The 20,865-nt window shown below is 41.5% G+C and overlaps 1 protein-coding gene across 4 annotated transcripts in view; it reads right to left on the reverse strand.

Annotated features, from left to right (window-relative positions):
* Window positions 1-20,865, reverse strand: part of SENP7 (SUMO specific peptidase 7) — a 52,350-nt gene that overhangs the window by 25,903 nt on the left and 5,582 nt on the right. For 2 of the 4 annotated variants that reach the window (XM_068417348.1, XM_068417347.1), the window contains 4 exons: window positions 19,878-19,972; window positions 11,779-11,976; window positions 9,991-10,188; window positions 646-758 (listed from right to left, as the gene is read on the reverse strand). In XM_068417348.1, coding sequence (XP_068273449.1) covers window positions 646-758; window positions 9,991-10,188; window positions 11,779-11,976; window positions 19,878-19,972 — 604 coding nt within the window. The remainder of the gene's footprint in view (window positions 1-645; window positions 759-9,990; window positions 10,189-11,778; window positions 11,977-19,877; window positions 19,973-20,865) is intronic. The other 2 variants (XM_068417349.1, XM_068417350.1) reach the window with 2 other exon arrangements.

Consider the following 20,865-nt stretch of genomic DNA (forward strand, 5'->3'; position numbering starts at 1 on the left):
TCTTTCCTTTTTTAATTGTGTGTGGTTGCCAGAACATATTCCCTAAAATAATTAAGGAAAGATTATTATTGCACAATTAGTTAAGATAAGGGTATAACCAAATTCATAGCTCCCTTCCAAGTAAGAACTAGCACTCCATACTCCACAGTCTTTTAGCTTCTGCTGGATGCAATATTCTCCATTTCTTGTTCTAATCTGCAAATATTAATAACCAGTATTAAAAAGAGAGTGTGTTCTCCCTGGAGACTCAGTACAGAGCTCATCATTTTTCAGCACTAAATACAAATATTGTCATACAGTATAAACATTTTAGCAGGGTTCACAAACCATTTGAGCATTCTTAATTTATTACATTCTTGAGTATAAAAGACTTTTCATAAAACCAGGATTAGAAGGGTCCAGTGAGGGTTCTCTCAGTTTCCTTTCTTTTTCCACAGATCTGATTCACCGTAGCTTTATACCTATTTAAAAACAGCTATTTGATATCTTTTACCGTATCTGTAAAGAACTGCATTTTGAGGAACACATATACTGCGTGCAATGCCTATTTTATTTCTGTGCTCTCCTCATAATACTAGACTAAAAAAAGTTCCCGACACTCTCCAAAATTCATATTTAAATGCCAGGTTATTGCTCACTACAAACCTTTCTTCTGCAGCTCCGGTCTCCTAGACGTGACGGTGTTGGTTTCTGGTTCCTTAGAAGCCTTGGTCAATTTACACAGATCATCATCTGTCTTTCTCAGGCAATGCTCAGACCTATAAAGAATATTAACTATGACTTATCTTTAATTTTGAAAAAAAATACTGACTAAAAATCCCAACAGAAACAAGAATTGGTTAGACCACAAACTTCTGCCTCTCTCGTAAGCATGTGGAGCTTGGCAAACGAAACACAAACTAATTCAGTTCCCATTAGGGGAATACACAGATACTCTGACATTACTAATGAAACAGATGCTTTTAAAAGGCTCAGAGAATGAAAATCTGACGTGCATGACATCAGACACTGAAAGAGTATTTTGCTGTAAAGCATGACTGCAACAAGAACACATAACAAGAAAAAAAAAGAGAACAACAGTCAGTTCAGTGTATCCTTGCCTTTGTCATGAATGCAGTGGGGATGAGGCAATGTAGTGTATTTTTAATTTAGATTTAGAACTGCTAATAGGATCCACTGAGTAAGTTCCTGCAATGAGAAAAGGTTTGAAATAGACACTGCTGCTCAAAAGAGCCTGAAACAGCAACTTCGAAGGAGATGGGGGGGACAGGATACATGAATGAGGAAGAAATAGAAAAGAAACAGAAAACTATTACAGTATGAGGAACTGGGCAGCCTGCAGGTGTTCAGCCGAGTTTGCAGTTTCATTCTAAAGAGGAGGACGTGCAAGAAAGTAATCCGTTGGGGTTTTTTTATTTTATTAGCTTTTTTATAAATAGGAGAATGTATTCAGGAGGTACTGATAGACTGAACAGCATGAAATCCTCCCATTTGAGGTCTAATCTTGTAAACTCTCAACTTCTCTGGAGGCCTGTTACAGCTGACAAAAGTTACGTAACTGTATTTTGGTTTCTACTGTTTACATTATGATAAGATTTAGGTATATGTTCATGTGATATTCTCCCACATGAACTCAATTACATTCAGTACGCAAGACTTGTCTTCTGAAAATTTATCAGGGTTACAAGATAAAAGAAACTAACCCTCATGATCTCTGCTTCATTTTCTGTGAGAGCTGGAAAATAAAAGAGAAAATAAAGAAGATTTCACAGATAACACAATTTAATGCCGCTCTGGAAAATCTGTTCCGTTCTTCCTTCTGTCACCTCACTTAATCCAAAGGGATTTTGTGTTCATTGTTTTATAATGTGCCTAACTCGGAATGTTGCAGTTTCCAATTTGCAAAGAGCTAAGTGATTATCACAATGACTGCAATCACCGAGAGCTGAGCCTGGACCCGTAAAGAACATCACCAGCCACGGGGAAGAACATTCTAGACATCTCTAACTAGACAGCCAAAACTGCTAGGCACTTTCTGAACAGACGCCTATTCTTCAGGGCCGTATCTGTAGACTGGAGTATCGTTGTTCTTTGGGAATACTGTAAAGACAAATAAAGATTTCCAGAGTGCTCTGATACTACAGTGATGAACAGTATACAAGTACTGAGAAGAAATTACTGATTATCTTTCCATTCACAAAGAATAATCACAGAATCAACCAGGTTGGAAGAGTCCTCTGGAATCATCGAGTCCAACCGTTGCCCTGACACCACCATGTCAACTAGACCATGGCACTAAGTGCCATGTCCAGTCTTTTCTTAAACACATCCAGAGATGGTGACTCTACCACCTCCCTGGGCAGCCCATTCCAATGGCTAATGACCCTTGCTGAGAAGAAATTCTTCCTAATGTCCAACGTGAACCTCCCCTCGCGAAGCTTGAGGCTGTGTCCTCTTGTCCTATCGCTAGTTGCCCGGGAGAAGAGGCCGACTCCCACTTCACTACAACCTCCCTTCAGGTAGTTGTAGACTGCACTAAGGTCACCTCTGAGCCTCCTCTTCTCCAGGCTAAACAACCCCAGCTCTCTCAGCCATTCCTCGTAGGTCAGACCCTCCAGACCCTTCACCAGCTTGGTCGCCCTCCTCTGGACTCGCTCCAACACCTCAACATCTTTCTTGAAGTGCGGGGCCCATGAACTGGACCATATACAGAAGGAGTATCTGGTAAGTGCTGTTATTCATTCTGTATATTGAACAAGACAGCCTCTTCTAGAGATCAGGCAGCTCTAGTTCTGGAGTAACCTCACTACAGAAAACTTAATTTTGGAACCCATGTCTCTCAAATATTTGTATGCATAACAGCTATATAGAGTTGACTACTTTAAAAGACCATACAAAACCATTAAGTGTTTTTTAGCATCTGTTTTACACCAACATCACAATTCGGGCATTTCAACAATAGGAAACATTTCAATAGGAAAGTTTCAGCTAACAGACCTCCCTAAACATATTTACTCTATACACAAATTCTGCCCATTTTATTTTTGCTTATCTTCACTGATAACTCACCTCTTAACAGATACATGCATAACCTAAGAAACTACGGTAGAATATACTGGAGTGTTCCCAACAGCTATGAGAAACAAGTAGGAAACACACTTTAAAACCTTAAGTTTCTTTACATTTAAAACCTACCTCAAGTTCGTTAGTTATACCGATAGGTCAGTGGTGACTTAAGCAAATGCCTTTCACACTGGGTTGGCAGTGACCAAGCAATGCAAAATCCAACAATTCTGTATTACCAAAAGCAAGAAAGGAAACAGGGAACTCACAGCAACTTCTAGCTGATAGAGAAAGGTTAACTTATTACCACCCTGTTCTGATCACACACAATTCTTTGACTTAATCTGAAATTTCCACAGAACAAAACTGGCACAATTTTCAGTAAAACATTCTAGCTACTCTGACAATACAAAAGAATCCATATGGCCATGTACATATATATGCATAACCATTATAAGGGGGGTGTTTTTACTCTCCCCAAAAGAATCAGTGCCAAGTGTATCTTATGCACAGACCTTAGTTACAGAGAGGTGACCAGGATCAAACCACATCTTTGTTGAAATAATTCCTAAATTCTCCATTACCCATGTGGTATCTATGACAACTTGCACTAATGTGCTGGTCACCGGGGAGGGATGGAAAATAAAACATTAGGATGTTGGTCCCTACTAATAACAAGTCTTTTACTTAATACTTAGAGAAGCGTATCACAGGAATGGAATATTAATCCTCAAGCAGTGAACCGCTCCAAATCTAGAGCAAGCTGAGTACACCAACTACTAAAAACCCTGACTGGTTCAAACCATTCTTGTGCTTAACATTAAAACTGAACAGCTGCCCTTCAGTTCTGAGCTTAAAAAGATATGCAAGATGCTTCCTCAGATTTAGAGAGTTATATACAAGTGTTCATGTTTTCCTCTCTATGAACCCACCACCTTCCCATCATGACTGATGTCATCTACCTGGACTTGTGCAAATATTTGACACTGTCCCACAGGACATCCTTGTCTCTAAATTGGAGAGACATGGACTTGACGGATGGACCACTCCATGGATAAAGAATTGGCTGGATGGTCGCATTCAAAGAGTTACAGTCAACAGCTCGACACCCAAGTGGAGACCAATGACGAGTGGCGTTCCTCAGGGGTCGGTATTGGGACCGGCCTTATTTAAAACCTTTGTTGGCGACATGGACAGTGGGGTTGAGTGCACCCTCAGCAAGTCTGCCGATGACACCGAGCTGTGTGGTGCGGTTGACACGCTGGAGGGAAGGGATGCCATCCAGAGGGACCTTGACAGGCTGGAGAGCTGGGCCTGTGCGATCCGCATGAAGTTCAACAAGGCCAAGTGCAAGGTCCTGCATGTGGGTCGGGGCAATCCCAAGCACAAATACAGGCTGGGCGGAGAATGGATTGAGAGAAGCCCTGAGGAGAAGGACTTGGGGGTGATGGGTGACGAGAAGCTCAACATGAGTCGGCAATGTGTGCTTGCAGCCCAGAAGGCCAACGGTATCCTGGGCTGCATCAAAAGCAGCGTGGCCAGCAGGGCGAGGGAGGGGATTCTGCCCCTCTACTCCACTCTCATGAGACCCCACCTGGAGTACTGCATCCAGCTCTGGAGGCCCCAACATAAGAAGGACATGGAACTGTTGGAACAAGTCCAGAGGAGGGGCACGAAGATGATGAGAGGGCTGGAGCACTTCTCCTATGAAGACAGGCTGAGAGAGTTGGGGTTGTCAGTCGGCGGCGACTGAGGGAGCGCGAGGAACCAGGATGGGAGCAGCAGTTAGCGCGGACAGGGCAAGCAGGCAGGGCGCAGCCACCCTCCGGACTCCTGGGGTGAGCACACTTGGTGGCTTTGCCTGTCCAATCTGGAACAGATCCAGTGATGGTCTCCACAAGGTTGAAAGCCGTGGCTAGCAGGAATGTGGGGACCCACACGGAACTCTGCCTAGGATAAGTCAGTCAACCAGACGGATCAGAACTACAGGTGTTAAAAAAGAAAGAAGGGTGATGGCAGTGGCGGACTCTATTCTGAGGGGAACTGAGGGCCCCGTATGCCAACCAGACCCATCTCACAGGGAGGTCTGCTGCCTCCCTGGGGCCAGGTAAGGGATATTACCAGGAGGCTCCCTACACTAATTCAACCATCTGATTATTACCCATCGCTGGTTGTTCAGGTTGCAGTGATGAGGTTGATGAGAGAAGTCCTAGGGCAATGAAGAAGGATTTCAAAGCACTGGGGTGACTGGTTGAAGGGTCAGGAGCACAGGTAGTGTTTTCCTCAATTCCTCTTGTAGCAGGCAAGAATGGCGAAAGGAACAGGAGAACCCACCTGATCAACACTTGGCTTAACGACTGGTGCCATCAGTGGAATTTTGGCTTTTTCGATCATGGGGCGGGTTATACCACACCAGGCCTGCTTGAGACAGGTGGGGTTCACCTGTCTAATAGGGGTAAAAGGATTCTAGCCTGTAAGGTGGCAGGGCTGATTGAGAGGGCTTTAAACTAGATTTGAAGGGGGACGGGGATAAGACCTGGCTTGCTGGAAATGAGTCTAGGGGTGGAATGCCAGAGATTGGGGAGAAACCAATAGCCCAGCTGAAATGCATCTACACCATGCACACAGCCTGGGTAACAAACAGGAGGAGCTGGAGGTCATTGTGCAGCAGGAAAGATATGACGTAGTCGCCATCACGGAAACATGGTGGGATGACTTGCACGACTGGAGTGCTGTAATGGATGGCTACAAGCTTTTCAGAGGGACAGGAGAGGAAAGAGAGGAGGCGGGGTGGCTCTTTACATTAGGGAGTGTTTCGATTGTATGGAGCTTAGGGATAGTGATGATAAGGTTGAGTGCCTATGGGTAAGAATCAGGGGGAAGGCCAGCAAGGCAGATATCCTGGTGGGAGTCTGTTATAGACCACCCAACCAGGATGAAGAGGCAGATGAGCTATTCTACAAGCAGCTGGCTGATGTTTCAAGACCGTTAGCCCTTGTTCTAGTAGGAGACTTTAATTTGCGGGATGTCTGCTGGAAACTCAACTCAGCGGAAAGGAGGCAGTCTAGGAGGTTCTTGGAGTGTGTGGAAAATAACTTTCTAACACAACTGGTTAGTGAGCCCACCAGGGGAGGTGCCCTGCTAGACCTGCTGTTTACGAACAGAGAAGGTCTGGTGGGAGATGTGGTGGTTGGAAGCCATCTTGGGCACAGCAACCATGAAATGATCGGAGTTTTTGATTCTTGGGGAAAGAAGGAAGGGGGTCAACAAAACTCTACCTTGGATTTCTGGAGGGTGGACATTGGCCTATTTAGGACACTGTTTCAGAGAGTCCCATGGGCAATAGTTCTTGATAACAAAGGGGTCCAGGAAAGGTGGACATACTTTAAGAAAGAAATCTTAAAGGCACAGGAGCAGGCCATCCCCATGAGCCAAAAGATGAGCCGTGGGGAAAGAAGTCTGGCTTGTTGAACAGGGAGCTTTTGCAGGAACTTAGGGAAAAAAAGGTTTATGATCTTTGGAAAAAGGGGCAGGCAACTCAGGAGGAGTACAAGGATGTCGTTAGGTCATGTAGAAGGAAAATTAGAAAGGCGAAAGCTCAACTAGAACTCAATGTAGCCACTGCAGTAAGAGATAATAAAATGTGTTTTTATAAATACATAAACAAGAAAAGGAGATCAAGGGAATATCTCTGTTCCTTATTGGATGCGGGGCGGAACATTGTGACCAGGGATGAGGAAAAGGCTGAGGTGCTTAATACCTTTTTTGCCTCAGTCTTTCACAGTAAGACTGATTATCCTCAGGGCAACTGCCCCCTGAGCCAGTAGACAGGGACGTGGAACAGAATAAACCCCCTGTAATTCAGGAGGAAGGAGTTAGTGACTTGCTGTGTCGCTTGGACGCTCACAAGTCTATGGGACAGGATGGTGTCCACCCAAGGGTACTGAGGGAGCTGGCAGAAGAGCTTGCTAAGCCGCTCTCCATTATTTATTGCCAGTCCTGGCTAACCGGGGAGGTCCCAGATGACTGGAGGCTGGCCAATGTGACGCCCATCCATAAGAAGGGCTGGAAGGAGGATCCCGGGAACTACAGGCCTGTCAGCCTGACCTTGGTGCCAGGCAAGGTGATGGAACAGATCATCCTGAGTGCCATTACACAGCACATGCAGGACAATCGGGGCATCGGGGCCAGCCAACATGGATTCATGAAAGGCAGGTCCTGCTTGACCAACCTGATCTCTCTTTATGATCAGGTGACACACCTGGTGGATATGAGGAAGGCTGTGGATGTAGTATACTTGGACTTCAGCAAAGCCTTTGATACTGTCTCCCACGGCATTCTCCTGGATAAGCTGGCAGCCCATGGCTTGGACAGGTGCACTCTTTGCTGGGTTAGGAACTGGCTGGATGGCCAGGCCCAGAGAGTGGTGGTGAACGGTACCGCATCCAGTTGGTGTCCGGTCACTAGTGGTGTTCCCCAGGGCTCAGTACTGGGCCCAGTCCTGTTTAATATCTTTATTGATGATCTGGATGAGGGTATCGAGTGCACCCTCAGTAAATTCACGGACAACAAAGTTGGGTGGGAGTGTCGACCTGCCTGAGGGTAGGACGGCTCTGCAGAGGGATCTGGACAGGTTGGATAGATGGGCTGAGACCAACGGCATGAGGTTCAACAAGAACAAGTGCCGGGTCTTACACTTGGGCCACACCAACCCCCTGCAGCGCTACAGGCTGGGGGAAGAGTGGTTAGAAAGCGGCCCGGCGGAAAGAGACCTGGGGGTGCTGATCGACAGCCGGCTAAACATGAGCCAGCAGTGTGCCCAGGTGGCCAAGAAGGCAAACAGCATCCTGACGTGTATCAGGAATAGTGTGGCCAGAAGGACTAGGGAAGTAATTTTCCCCCTGTACTCGGCACTGGTGAGGCCGCACCTTGAATCCTGTGTCCAGTTCTGGGCCCCGCACTTCAAGAAAAACATTGAGGTGCTGGAGCGAGTCCAGAGGAGGGTGACCAAGCTGGTGAAGGGTCTGGAGGGTCTGACCTATGAGGAGCGGCTGAGGGAGCTGGGGGTGTTTAGCCTGGAGAAAAGGAGGCTGAGGGGAGACCTTATCACTCTCTACAACTACCTGAAAGGAGGTTGTAGTGAGGTGGGGGCTGGCCTCTTCTCCCAGGCAACTAGCAACAGGACTAGACAGCACAGCCTCAAGCTGTGCGAGGGGAGGTTCAGGTTGGACATTAGGAAAAATTTTTTCACAGAAAGAGTTATTAGGCATTGGAATGGGCTACCCAGGGAGGTGGTGGAGTCACCATCTCTGGAGGTGTTTAAGAGAAGATTAGATGTGCCATGGTCTAGTTGACACAGTGGTGTTAGGTCAAAGGTTGGACTCAATGATCCCAGAGGTCTCTTCCAACCTATCTGATTCTGTGATTCTGTTCAGCCTGGAGAAGAGAAGGCTCTGGCAAGACCTTACAGCAGCCTTCTAGTACCTGAAGGGGGCCTACGGGAAAGCGGGAGAGGGGCTTTTTACAAGGACAAGTAGTGATAGTACGAGGGGGAACGGTTTTAAACTGAAAGAGGGGAGATTTAGATTAGATATTAGGAAGAAATTCTTTACTGTGAGGGTGGTGAGACACTGGAACAGGTTGCCCAGAGAAGTTGTGGACGTCCCATCCCTGGCCAAGTGGATGAGACTTTGAGCAACCCGGTCTAGTGGAAAGGTGTCCCTGCCCGTGGCAGGGGGGTTGGAACTAGATGATCTTTAAGATCCCTTCCAACCCAAACCACTCTATAATTCTATGATCATCCAAAACAATACCAAGTGGAAAAATCAGATACTAAAAGTTACAGATCTTAAAGATTTTGTACTAAAACAAAAATAACCCCAACAATCCAAACAAACTCTCCACTCTTTAGTCAGCCTAAGTTATGGAAAACTATTAGCAACAAATGTAATACTTATAAAATGAGACAGTCTAATAAACTGTTCTAAATCCCTCATTTAAATTGCAGCTTTGTCAGATTAATTTAAGCAGCAATGGGGATCCCAACAGAAAAAGAGAAAGGAATTCTTCCTAATTTAAGTTCTCTAATATGTTCCTGTGTCAGAATGAGGAACATGACTGACTTTTCTCAAGAATCTTTAAGATCTCTTTAACCTGGGAACTGTTGATTATTCCTGCCCTCGCAAATCATTCTTCTCTTCCTTCCTCTTTCTATTTTCTTCCCCCAAATTTCTTGCTATTTGTTCCAACAGATACTTTGCTGTTAAGCAAAGAGGCGGCCATAAAAGACAAGAGGAAACAGCTTATTCTGAATTCAAGTGCCATCTTAGGCTAAAACAAACATTATATAATTCTAACATCCGATTTCTGCTAGTTTTATATGTAAAGCGTTACTGTGATGTTCAGTCAACCCACACATAGAAGAAAAGAGGAAAAGTGGATGTTAAGCACTGACAGGACACACAGAGTCCTTAAACAACAGCACTCTTGGGATTGAGAATACTGGTGGATTCATGTGAAAAGAAATGAACTGTCACAGAGATGAATTTGGAGAAATTTTGCAAAAGAAGCTACTTAAAATCATGCTAGAGCACATTAACAGCAACAGGAAAGCAAAATTTTGGTTCTGGACAGAAAGCCAACTCAAATGTGTTTGAATTACTTGGCCATCTTCACAAATTAAAACATGGATCTATTGCAAAAGGAAATTCCTTCTGTGAAACAAAAGTAGCCTATTAACATCAGGTACAGCAAATCAGAATAAACACAATGTTCAAACAGCTCCTTGGAGTAGCATGTTAGTTTACACGCAGGAAACTGACCTCCTGCTTCAAGACAATAGTATAACAAAAATTGTTTCAGGGAAATTCTTTTCCATTGTGAAGTTATGTCATTTCAGGAAGACTGGCAAAATCAGCTGTAACATACCTTTCAGACAGAAAACAACTTTCCTGAGGAGAACTTAATATCTGACATGTCTGTAGGCTGGCAACAGATGATGAGGGTAGTTGACCCGATTGTAATTTGTCAGCATCAGATAAATTTGCATCAATTATTACGTGGCTCTCTGCGTATTTTCTTCCAATTTTCGTCCTCAGGACATTCGTCAACATAACTTTGGGTTGCCTGCCATATATATAACAGTAAATCATAAATACCGCACTGAAATCTAGAGAAAGAAACTTCTTGTTAAATTCACGTATCTTAGAGGCTTGATAATCACCGAACATCGTTACTTTTAGTCCCTTAGAGACTAAAAAAAAAAAAAAATTCCCACTAAGGAGTTTAAAATCCAAGGTAAGCAGATAAACACAAAAAAGCAACAAGAGACCAGAGTAAGAAACTCCAGCCATATAATTTCACCTTAGCTAGATACAATTCACACTGCATTGCCTCCAATACATCACTTAAGTATCATTTAAAAACTGGTAAATGTTTATCTCTAAATAGCTTTCATGCAATATCTGTGCACATTTCTCAGAACTATAGAGCAAACAATCTTGATTTTCCTGTGAACAAGAAGCCTCCAGTAAAACAGGCTGAATTTTCTCAAGCACTTCAACAGGTAGAAAAGCAGCACACACACAAAAAGGTAGCAGTAGATTTTGTTCCCTTCCCCAACTTCCAGGTGGCATTCTACAGACTAGCAAGGCTCAAAAAACCATCTGCAAGTGTTAGAAGAGACAAAACATCAACAATAAGCTAAACAGAAATACGAAGATACAGCCGCCCACTTGAGCGGAGACATGTAAGAGCAGCACAACTTATTTCACACAATGCCACTGCAGCCAGCTTGTTGCATAGCCCTTGATTTACCCACTTAGTTTCTCAAATTGGGATTTAGATTCTACCACTTCCACTGCAATTTATTTTGCATTAGGATGTAATGCCATGGCCTTTTTTGAATCTGTTATGAACAGCATTGTCTTTTGGGTATCCACTGCGTAATTCTCCTCAAAGCACACTCCAGCACAGACCGCGTGATGTCTGGGGAGCACTCAGATCTCCTCTTGCACTAAGATGCAAATTTGCTTTTAATCAGGAGACTACCTTACAGACAAGATGCTGCAGAGGCACACAGGTTATAAGCAATGAGAATATGATTGAGAGGAAAAGTCTAAAATACAAGAACACTGTAGTCTGGATGTAACCACCAACAAAGGAAGTCCCTAAACTGTTTATCAGCAGCAGCTCAGAGAAAACTCAGTGAAAAAAAACATTCACTCTAGCCATGCTTTTCCCTGGGTATCTCTGCTTGGTGGGGGGAGGAAGATACTGGACTTTATATGCTTTTCTCCTGACCTTTTATGCCAGTTCTCCTATTTTCATGAGTAGACTGAAAGGGTAACAGTGAAAACACCCCTTCTCTGAGAAAAGAGGGCAATTAAATGCAAGTGTACTCTTCTTTTCACACAAATAAAAAAACCCTAACATTTTGAGAGTCCAATGGCTGAATCCGAATTAATTGGTCTTGCTAGTACAGGACCATCTGGAAGCCATCTGATCAGAAAACCCACTACAGCATGCCTGGCACCATCTCTCTCAATGATTATCAAAAGGAACCAGGTACAAGGGAATTCAATCAAGCCAGATGACATGAGAATGAGAATGTAGTTCACGAATGAGAGCTGTGGTACAACAAAGAATGCTTTCTCATGAAAAAACAACTGCAAGGAAAATTATTTTGTTTAGTGACACGAGGCGAAGACAACGTACCTTTTGGACACAAAAAGGCTTTGGAGAGGAGGGTTTAAAATTTGCCATATCTTTAGGCTGGCAGCAGATGATGAGGGTGGTTGGTCTGACTGCAGCTTGCCAGCATCAGAAAAATTAGCACCAGTTTTAGGTTGCGCCTGTATATATTTTCTTCCTATTTTCGTCCTCAGGACATTCGTCAAGATAACTGTGGGTTGCCTGCCATATATATAATGATAAATTAATAATAGGGTGCTGAGAACTTCTTAATTCACATGAATTCAACACAACTTTTCTATGAGTTTACAGTCTCTGCATCATACCTTATCTCTTCAGTAGGATCAAGTTCACTTCCCTGACAATTTACAAAACAGTTCTCTTTGGAGAAGAGGAATCACAAACACATCTCTTTATCAGGACAGCCTTTCAAGGCTTCTTCTTCTGGCATCAATGATTAACACATCCATATGTGATTCTGAAGACAAACTTTCTGGGCAGAAGCATGGAAATTTCAGTGCATCATTTTATTGCAAAACCTTGGCAGTGGTCACTATGGCCTTACAAACTATTCTAAAAATGTACACTTCAGCATTTGCAGGGTACAAAAAGAAGCACTCACATTGTGACATCTTATTTTAAAACCATGAATATGATTAGTTTCCACATCACAAACTAGATTATGATCTTGCTGGGGAAAAAAAAATAATCAAGCAGCTAGTATGATCTCTCAGTTTTGAAGCTCCAACTGATTTCTATTCAATTTCACAAAAGAAATAACATACAATTATGAATTACAAATTTAGTAAAAACTCCTTATTGAAGCTCTTTAAACAAGTACCTACACTTTGTTGATTCTGCTAGATTGGTACTGAAGTCTTCACATAAAGAATTAATTCTGCAGCACAGCCAGTAATTTGGACAGTTTCCTGGTAAGCCAATAAGCGTTATACATCATAGATGATTTGTCAGGATTGACTTTATCTTCAAACAGATGAGAATTGGACTTGTTTTCCCAGGACTGGTCCTAAGAGGACACTGAAGTTCCAGCTCATTTGTTGGTTTTAAAAAAATTACTGAGGCAAGAATTGCTTTTCTATTGCATGTCTTGCATAACAAACTATATTGTTCACATTGTAGATCAAGAATCCTTCTTTTATAGCTACAGAAAACCTTTTACTACTCGCATAGCTGTTACATGCATGCTACAGTGACATTTCTTAAGCAGTGGCTGCTGTTCCTCAGTGGGTTAGCAACGGTGCAACCAACTTCTAGGAAATTATAGTTGTCCCACTGACATGCTGCATTCAGCTCAACAGCGTGGCTGCGTAGTACCTAGTGGTGAACAAATAGGTACGCCCTGAAAACTGCTGAAGAACAGATATGCTTGAACCTAAACCAAGATTTGGAACTGCCACGCTAGTGAAACACGTTGAACTTGGGGAATATGTTTCACATCATCCTTATATACCGCTCTTTCAGTAGTGGCTGCATGTTGAGATTTCTTTTCCCTGGTTACTTACCTCACTGAACTTGAACACAGCTTGGAGAACCTGCGTATAAACTATGAACACTGGTCAACCTTATCAGATCTCTGCATCACTGAATGCCATGATGTGTGTGCAATGAGTTGCTTTCTCTCAGAGCTCTGCTATGCACTTCCTAAACCACTGGTCTCCAAACTTCTTTTGAACATGCACCCCTACCAGTAAAAGTATTTTGAGCATGCACCTTCAACATGTTTAATTATAATTTATATAGATGTAGTAATGTACTAATATTATGTACATTATAAAACACAAATAGAAATTTTTAAAAAGATGCAATAAAGATGAAATAAAAATTTATTTTATGAATTGTACAGGAAATATTTCCTTCCTGCACTCCAATGGATTTTCTTGCACGCACACACCTTGGAGACCGCTGTCTAGACAATGGACAATAAACCTGAACTGTTCCCATTCAAAGCTAAGTAACTTAAGCTCAAGTGAAGGCAGTTTTCTCCATTCTCTGGGCTTCTCTTAGAAATTTCCCAAAGAAAAACTAAGTGGTAAAGAGCTAAAGCTTTGCCTCAAAAAAAAAAAAGCTGAGGGATTAAAAAAAAAAAAACAACAACAAATCTATGTTAAGCACTCTGGTGCCAAGCATCTGGACAGAAGAGGAGTGGTATGTAGGGATGTGTCCTAATTAGCTGTTGGAAAAACAATCCAGCATTTCTGAAGTGACAGACTGACGCTATGAAGGCAATGAGAAGTCATGTGTACAAAGATGGTCTCATTTTAAGACTGCCCTAAACCACAGGAGTGCTCCAGAACTTTTTAGGCCGAGTCAGGACAATGCAGGTCCACATTTGCTCTTTTACCCAGACCTGTCTCTACCCTATGACTACTAATGCCAAGAACTGTTGTTTTTAAGAACCTATGACAGACTCTGAGCATGTGCTTCAAATACTGCAGACCTAAAACAAAGTTTGTCCTACACTCCAATGATCCAGAGATTTATTTAAAGATATGCTTTAAGTACTGAAAAGCTTAGAAAGTAAACACAGGTCATGAGGGATAGTTTAGTAACACTAATTGTCTTACATGGTAGAGCCCAACTGTAGCAGCCTAGTGAGCATATACCAACCAAGCCTACAAAATGTTCTCAATATCGCATAGGAAGCAGGAGACTGATTTTCTGTGGAAGTCCCTTCTAAGAAGTTCTAGCTTCTTTCTGGGCTTCTCAAATGTTCAGAGTTGATACATTAACCACAGATTAATATGTCAGAAGAGCTCACAGTGACCAGACTTATACATCATCTGTTTGTTCAACTGTAAGGTATATTAGAAATAAGGAATATATAAGCAATATCTAAGGAAATAAAGAATATAAACATCTAAGAACTGTGATAAAAATTCAAAATTCAGCTACACAAGAACCTATTAGACTGTTCAGAAAATTTACAACTACTAAAGCAGTTAAAGGCAATTTCAAGGTAAAAGTCATCAGGTAACTCGTGCAAATTCATCTTATGAAACTAGACATTTACTCTTGTGCCTTAATTTCCTCCTTAAAGATAAGGAGGACCCAAACTACCTTAGAGGTCCAGTTACTAAAGAACTATAGTGGAAAGACATTTCATCTTTTGGGGTGTCAAAATACATGAAGCAATGAAAGACTAAGCCAGATACTTCTCTTCCTGTAACAGTACTTGAAATTACAAATCAAATCTTTAAGTATCTAAATGGCATTTCTCCTCCAAATACAAAACAGTTGTAGAAGTGGGCCCTAGTAATATGAAGATGTGAATCAGAAATTACTTCTCCTTAGAAAAAATTTAAAAATGTTCTAAAATCATTACTGTAGAGCATCATGAGACAACATAAATGTGTTGTTCTCCATGCAACACTTCAGTTCTCCTGACTAGAATCACGCCAAGCCTAACAGTCTACTTCTCAGATACAAATTATTTTCATTTTCACTGTTACACCTTGTAGAAACGTCAGATTTTTTTCTTTCTACTTGTCGAACACAAGATACCATAATGAAATTTTACTAAATTTAGTCTGAACTTGCATGGTAGTTAGTCCAGTGGGAACACACATGGTCACAGAGTCTTTATTTTAATTGGATGATCAGGACTTGTAAAGATAACAGAAAAGATTCCAACCTTTGGGGTCTTTAACACCACCATCATGACAGAGAAAGCCCACAGCAGGAGGCAAAGGAGTCAGAAGCAGAATTTCCAGTGAAACTGGATTTCATTACCTATAACTCACTGGCCACCTTGGAAACACAGGTCTGACGTCCTTTGCTCATGTTCACATCAGGCTAGACCTTGACAGACTGCAGGCCTCTCCGCAATTTGGTTTCCTGATTGTTGTTAGGTACAGAATTTGTAACGTTTCCCACTCCCTTGGTTTAAATAGGGTTTACACATTTTCAGCAAGTACCTTTGCAAAAATGATCTTACAAAGAAGGGGAACCTTCAAACAACAAGGAAGAAAACAGTACACATCTGGCTATTCTTAAAGACGTCAGCGCCAGGCTAAGACACTTCTTATGTGGCACCAGTTTTTGACCTTGATAGGACAGCTGGTTATGACCTGATCTTCAGAGCTGTACAGTGGTTTCAGAGCTTCCAATGGCTTCGCTTTCTGAAGGAGGAATGGCATCTGGCTGCATTTCTTGAAAAATCATGTCATTAAGACTGGGCATAAAATAGATTCAGGAAAAACATCTACACTTAAGCCAGTCTGTACATCTGTAAACGATGGTTGGGACACAGATCCCTAAATTGCCTGTTAAATTGTCCACAGAATAAAGTGAGCAAGTCATGCAAAAGACATTTCACAAGATAAAAATTAGTGTCAAGCAGGAAAAAAAGCAAGCAAAGTATACATTAAAAGCAAGTCCCACCAGCAGACCCAGCAAGTAACCTGCACAACAGTAAGACTGGAGGCATCTTGGTGAAGGAAAACCAAAGGCGATTATTTTTGTTTCTAAAGCAAGCACCTACTGTATCCCCTCTTCTCTACCTCCACAAAACAGAAAAAAATACATAACTAAAGGTAATGAAAACATACTTACACATGTAAGGATGGAACAGACAAAAAATACATATTATGAAACATGCTGTTCGCTTCTCTTGGCAAGTCTTGTATCACTTTTCACAGGCAAAAAAAGGATTACCCTACCTTAAAGTGCAGGACCAAAAGCTATTAATTGTTTGTATCCCTTTGGGGAAAGTGTTTGACCTCTGTTTCATCCGATAATCAGAGCTGCTAGATCCAGTTCCTTTCTCAATGATCACATTTGTGTACACACCAGTGTTGTAAACACTGGCTCCAATTTGCTCAAATTTGTATTAGAAAGTGATCAAAATGAGATCTGTAGGCTACTGACTCCTTTTGGAGTAAATTATTATTAATTGCTTACACCACCATCTTCATGCCTACTTCTACTAGTAAACCCAAGATTTGGGAAATAAATATTTTGACAGTGGGATGCCACATACCATGTGAGAGTCACCCCGTCAGGTCCCATAAAAGCTGAACATCTGTCCTGGGTTTACAGAATAAAGCCACTGACAGACTTAATATTATTTTATCTAAGCTTCTGCAGCATGTGCACAGCTCAGGAGGTCCTTGGCCCTTCAGAGCCCAAAGGAATAACGTCACGCACCATCATTACTGGGAAACTCTGATAGCCGCCTTCACTGACTACACCCTGGTGAGAAGAAAGCCTCTGTCTGTCCTCCTCCTACTTCAAGGCCCTGACCTTTCATCAACTGATAAGAATTCAATGTTTTAACAGCAAACATGGACATGTCTACTAACCTTCTTGCTTTGCTGGATCAGGAAGTTATTACTGCCAAAACACACTTATCAGGGCAAGGGGAACCAGTACAGAAATGATTGCCACAAAAACCCGACTGCTACAGGGTCAGTATTTGATTGAGCTGTGACATGCATTTCAATTAACATTTAAAATACTGAGCTGAAAGCATCACACATCTTATTTAAGTACCCTTCCCACCCTCTCCCTAAAGAAAAATTGACAGATCAGGACAAGAAGCTTGAATTTCAAAATAGTGTTCTATTTTGTTTCTTGTTTGTTTGTTTCCCTCTTGGAGAATGCAGGAGTAATACAGCTGAGGTAAGGGGACACCTCTTAAGCTCTATCTCCAGGTGGTGATAGCTGCCCTTGAGATAGTGTTATCCCCTTCCTCACCAATAACAAAGTGTTGTAAGTGGGATATGAAACATTAATTGACCGATTACATAAATACCACACCAGACTTTCTGCAATGACACTAATAAACCAAATTATTCCTATTTCATGACAGTTCTAATCTGTTTTGTGACACAATCATAGGAACATGTAAGAGACCTCCAACGTATGAGAAGGACTAGGAAACTAACCTGCCCGAGAGCCCTGTCTGGGATCATGAACAAAGCACCTGACAGTGACCTTCACAAGGCCACGGGCAGAGGTGTTCCAGTGAGCAGCTGTGGTTGCTGCTTCCAGCCCCCGTGGCCTTAGGTCACAGCAGGACTGCCAGAAGCAACCAACTACCAAATTTTGTGATCCAGAACTTCAGTTAAAAACACAGGTGAAGGTGAGTTTGTGCTAATACATCCACTTTGTCCTCTCTGATGAAAATTAAAGTGGCAATAACAATGTTCAAGCAACACCTTAGACAAAACGTGCCTCCCTAAGTATTTGATTAGCTCCTATCAATTAAGACAACTGGTTTTAAAACTCAGGAGCTAACAGGACTTTGTCATTAAGACTTATTTCCTGCTTTTCAATGCAAATGAAAAATTCCCCATTGGGAAAAGGAACAGAAAAACTTTTGCATTAGGAAGAGTCTCAGCTGGCACTTCACATTTACCTCTTCTGAGTTTTGTCAGCTCTCAGACTTTTGCTCAACAAACACCACCTCTTTAGAACCTGTGCAGTCCTTTTACTTATCATGCAATGAGGTTGGTGTGTTGATTTGGGTACCCAAATGGAATACTTTGAACAAGCTTTATTGCAGGCAGTAGATTAAGTTTATTTTACAGAGAACCTCCGGCTAGTCTCTAGACACATCTTTTTTACACATCTTTTTTGAGGAAGTGAAAAATGCACAGGTTTAATATCTGAATATTTACTGTCTTTTTACAGTCAAAATCATTTCTCACTAATGTGCTGGTAAGAATTTTGGTAAAAATGATGCAACACCTACAAATGCCACTTGAAAGTCTCTCACATATCAAAATTAACATATGTGACAGAAAATGAATATATGTAACAGATCCAAAGGTAGCTTTTTTTTTAAAAAAAGCTCCTCAACATTGAAAGGTCAGTTCAAAGCTTACTGAAAGACCTTTAGAGATTGATATCCGATATCAATCATTTCACAGCATAATTAGAACTCAGGAAACAGCAGCTAACATAGCTTTTAAATTCTGCTGGTTCACCCTGTGAGACACTCTCTCAGCTAAAGTTACTGAGGGAAGCATTTTCATCTAACTACATTAAACTGACAGCTATGCCTCTGAGGAGGGACGAAAAATAAATCCAGAATCTTTTAAGTTCAGCTCTTCCCTGCACCAGTTTGCAGCATTCTCAATAAAAAGACCAGGCTAAACAACGACTATTCATAGGTCACAAAAGCACTGAATTCAGTCATGTCAAAATCACCTGCTGTCATTAAGCATTTTTATTAACCTGTGCACTTTGTTATTAACACCCCTCCTGACATGAAATCACTTATGGTCAAGTTAAGTTCCAGTCAGAAAATAGTGCAGAGAACACATACTCTTATTTGTTTAGATTTAATGATTTGTGGAATAACAATTGCTTCAGTAAGAAAAATATAATTAATTTCATCATGAAGTCATTATACTTTCTATCTGCTGTCAATAAATCTAATCGTACATTTTCATTTCTATTTGTCAACTATGGCACTTACACAGCTTCAAAACTTCCTTGGATAAACAATTACCTATCTGACAGCTTCACAGAAGATGAATTTAAATAATTTGCCATAATCTCAAAGAAACCAAGATATTTGCTCTTGGCAACAGAGCATAAAGAAGTGGCACATCAGCAGTCTTATTTACTTACTTAGGTGTCTTGACTGTAACACAGAGGTGAAAAACCTCTAGTTATTTACTGCCTTCACCTACTAATCATCATATTGCTGGAGGGTTTTTTGTTGGTTTTAAGAGTTTAACGACAGTGGACTACAGAGCAAAAAAGTGACAAGCAAAAGATAACCTGGAAAACTTCTCAAATATCTAAAATATCTAGGGCTAGAATGATAATTTACACTTAAAGAGTAATGAACACCATTCAGGATCCCAAGCAGGTCAACAAGCAATAACTCCTCCAGCAAGTGTTGCATTCCCATTCTGATGTCGCAGTCTTGTGTTGTGTTAAAACAAGGAAAAGGTTATGGTTGCTTCATAATTCACAATACCATTAAATCACTGAAACATGATTCTCTGAAGGTGGGCTACCTAACAGCTTGAAAACCATCTCTGCATGACAAATAATTAGCTAGAGACCAGTGATACCCATCTTCAAGAAAGATTATGAAACTCTGAATATACAAACAGAGAAGAACTAACGCTGAGATGACTTCTTACCCAATTGATTCTTCATCATTAGAGCCGTGTCTGTCACAGTCCTTTTGACTTTTTCCTTTTGTGGAAGGCTCTCTGTTGCTGGCACTTAATTTCCACTGAAATAAAACAGAATTGGCAGGTTCCAACAGACATAAATATGTCATAATGGATATTACACTAGAAAAAGGGAACAATGCCAGACACCAAAACAATGCAACTGATCAAATAAAGCAGAGCCACAAAGAGTATGTACAATAATTTTGCAAAGAATGAGCTTGCTTGATTTAAAGCACCCCACATACCACCTGATCTTGACTGGAACTTTTTTTTCTCCTAAGGAAACTTGACAACACAGGACAATTCAATTACTTCCCTATTTAAAGGAGGACTATCCCAAATAGGGACTTTGATATTAGGCCTGTTTCACATAATCACAAATACACAAGATAACCTCTGCTTTCTTTTAACTCCATGCATTTAACCAAATTATATTCCACTCAAAGATATAAAATTCTGAGAAGGAAAAGGAACTTGAAGGTTTGGTACTTGGGTGGCAAAACCCACTACAGCAAGACTTCACTTTTTCCAAATTCTCTTACCTTACCAGAATGCACTTGCATTTTCAAATTAAATAAGTGAAGCCCCACCAAAACATAGTTATTTCTACAATTGCAGAAACCTATCTCCTTCTGCCACTACCTCATCCTAATCTCTCCTCACTTTTTCTAATATAAAATATAATAAATCAAACAGATGTTTGAAAATTATGCCAGTTAGGCTGAAAGCAGGCAAATTTATTTTCATTTGTGTTTAAGCGTGGGGTAAAAGGGCATCTGAAAAATTCATGCCCACATATATTTTACATAGTGAAGTCTGAAAGGTGCATTCCCAAATCAATCTTTTCCCTACCATAGGGGCTGACTCTGTAATGGAAAATACCCTCATTACTAAAACAGCTGGCAGCAAGAAATTGCCTTGAAGGTGCCCTCCCCTCCTGCCTTCAATCATC

The sequence above is a fragment of the Nyctibius grandis genome, chromosome 23 (assembly GCF_013368605.1).
Source record: "Nyctibius grandis isolate bNycGra1 chromosome 23, bNycGra1.pri, whole genome shotgun sequence".
NCBI classification, from domain to species: domain Eukaryota; kingdom Metazoa; phylum Chordata; class Aves; order Nyctibiiformes; family Nyctibiidae; genus Nyctibius; species Nyctibius grandis.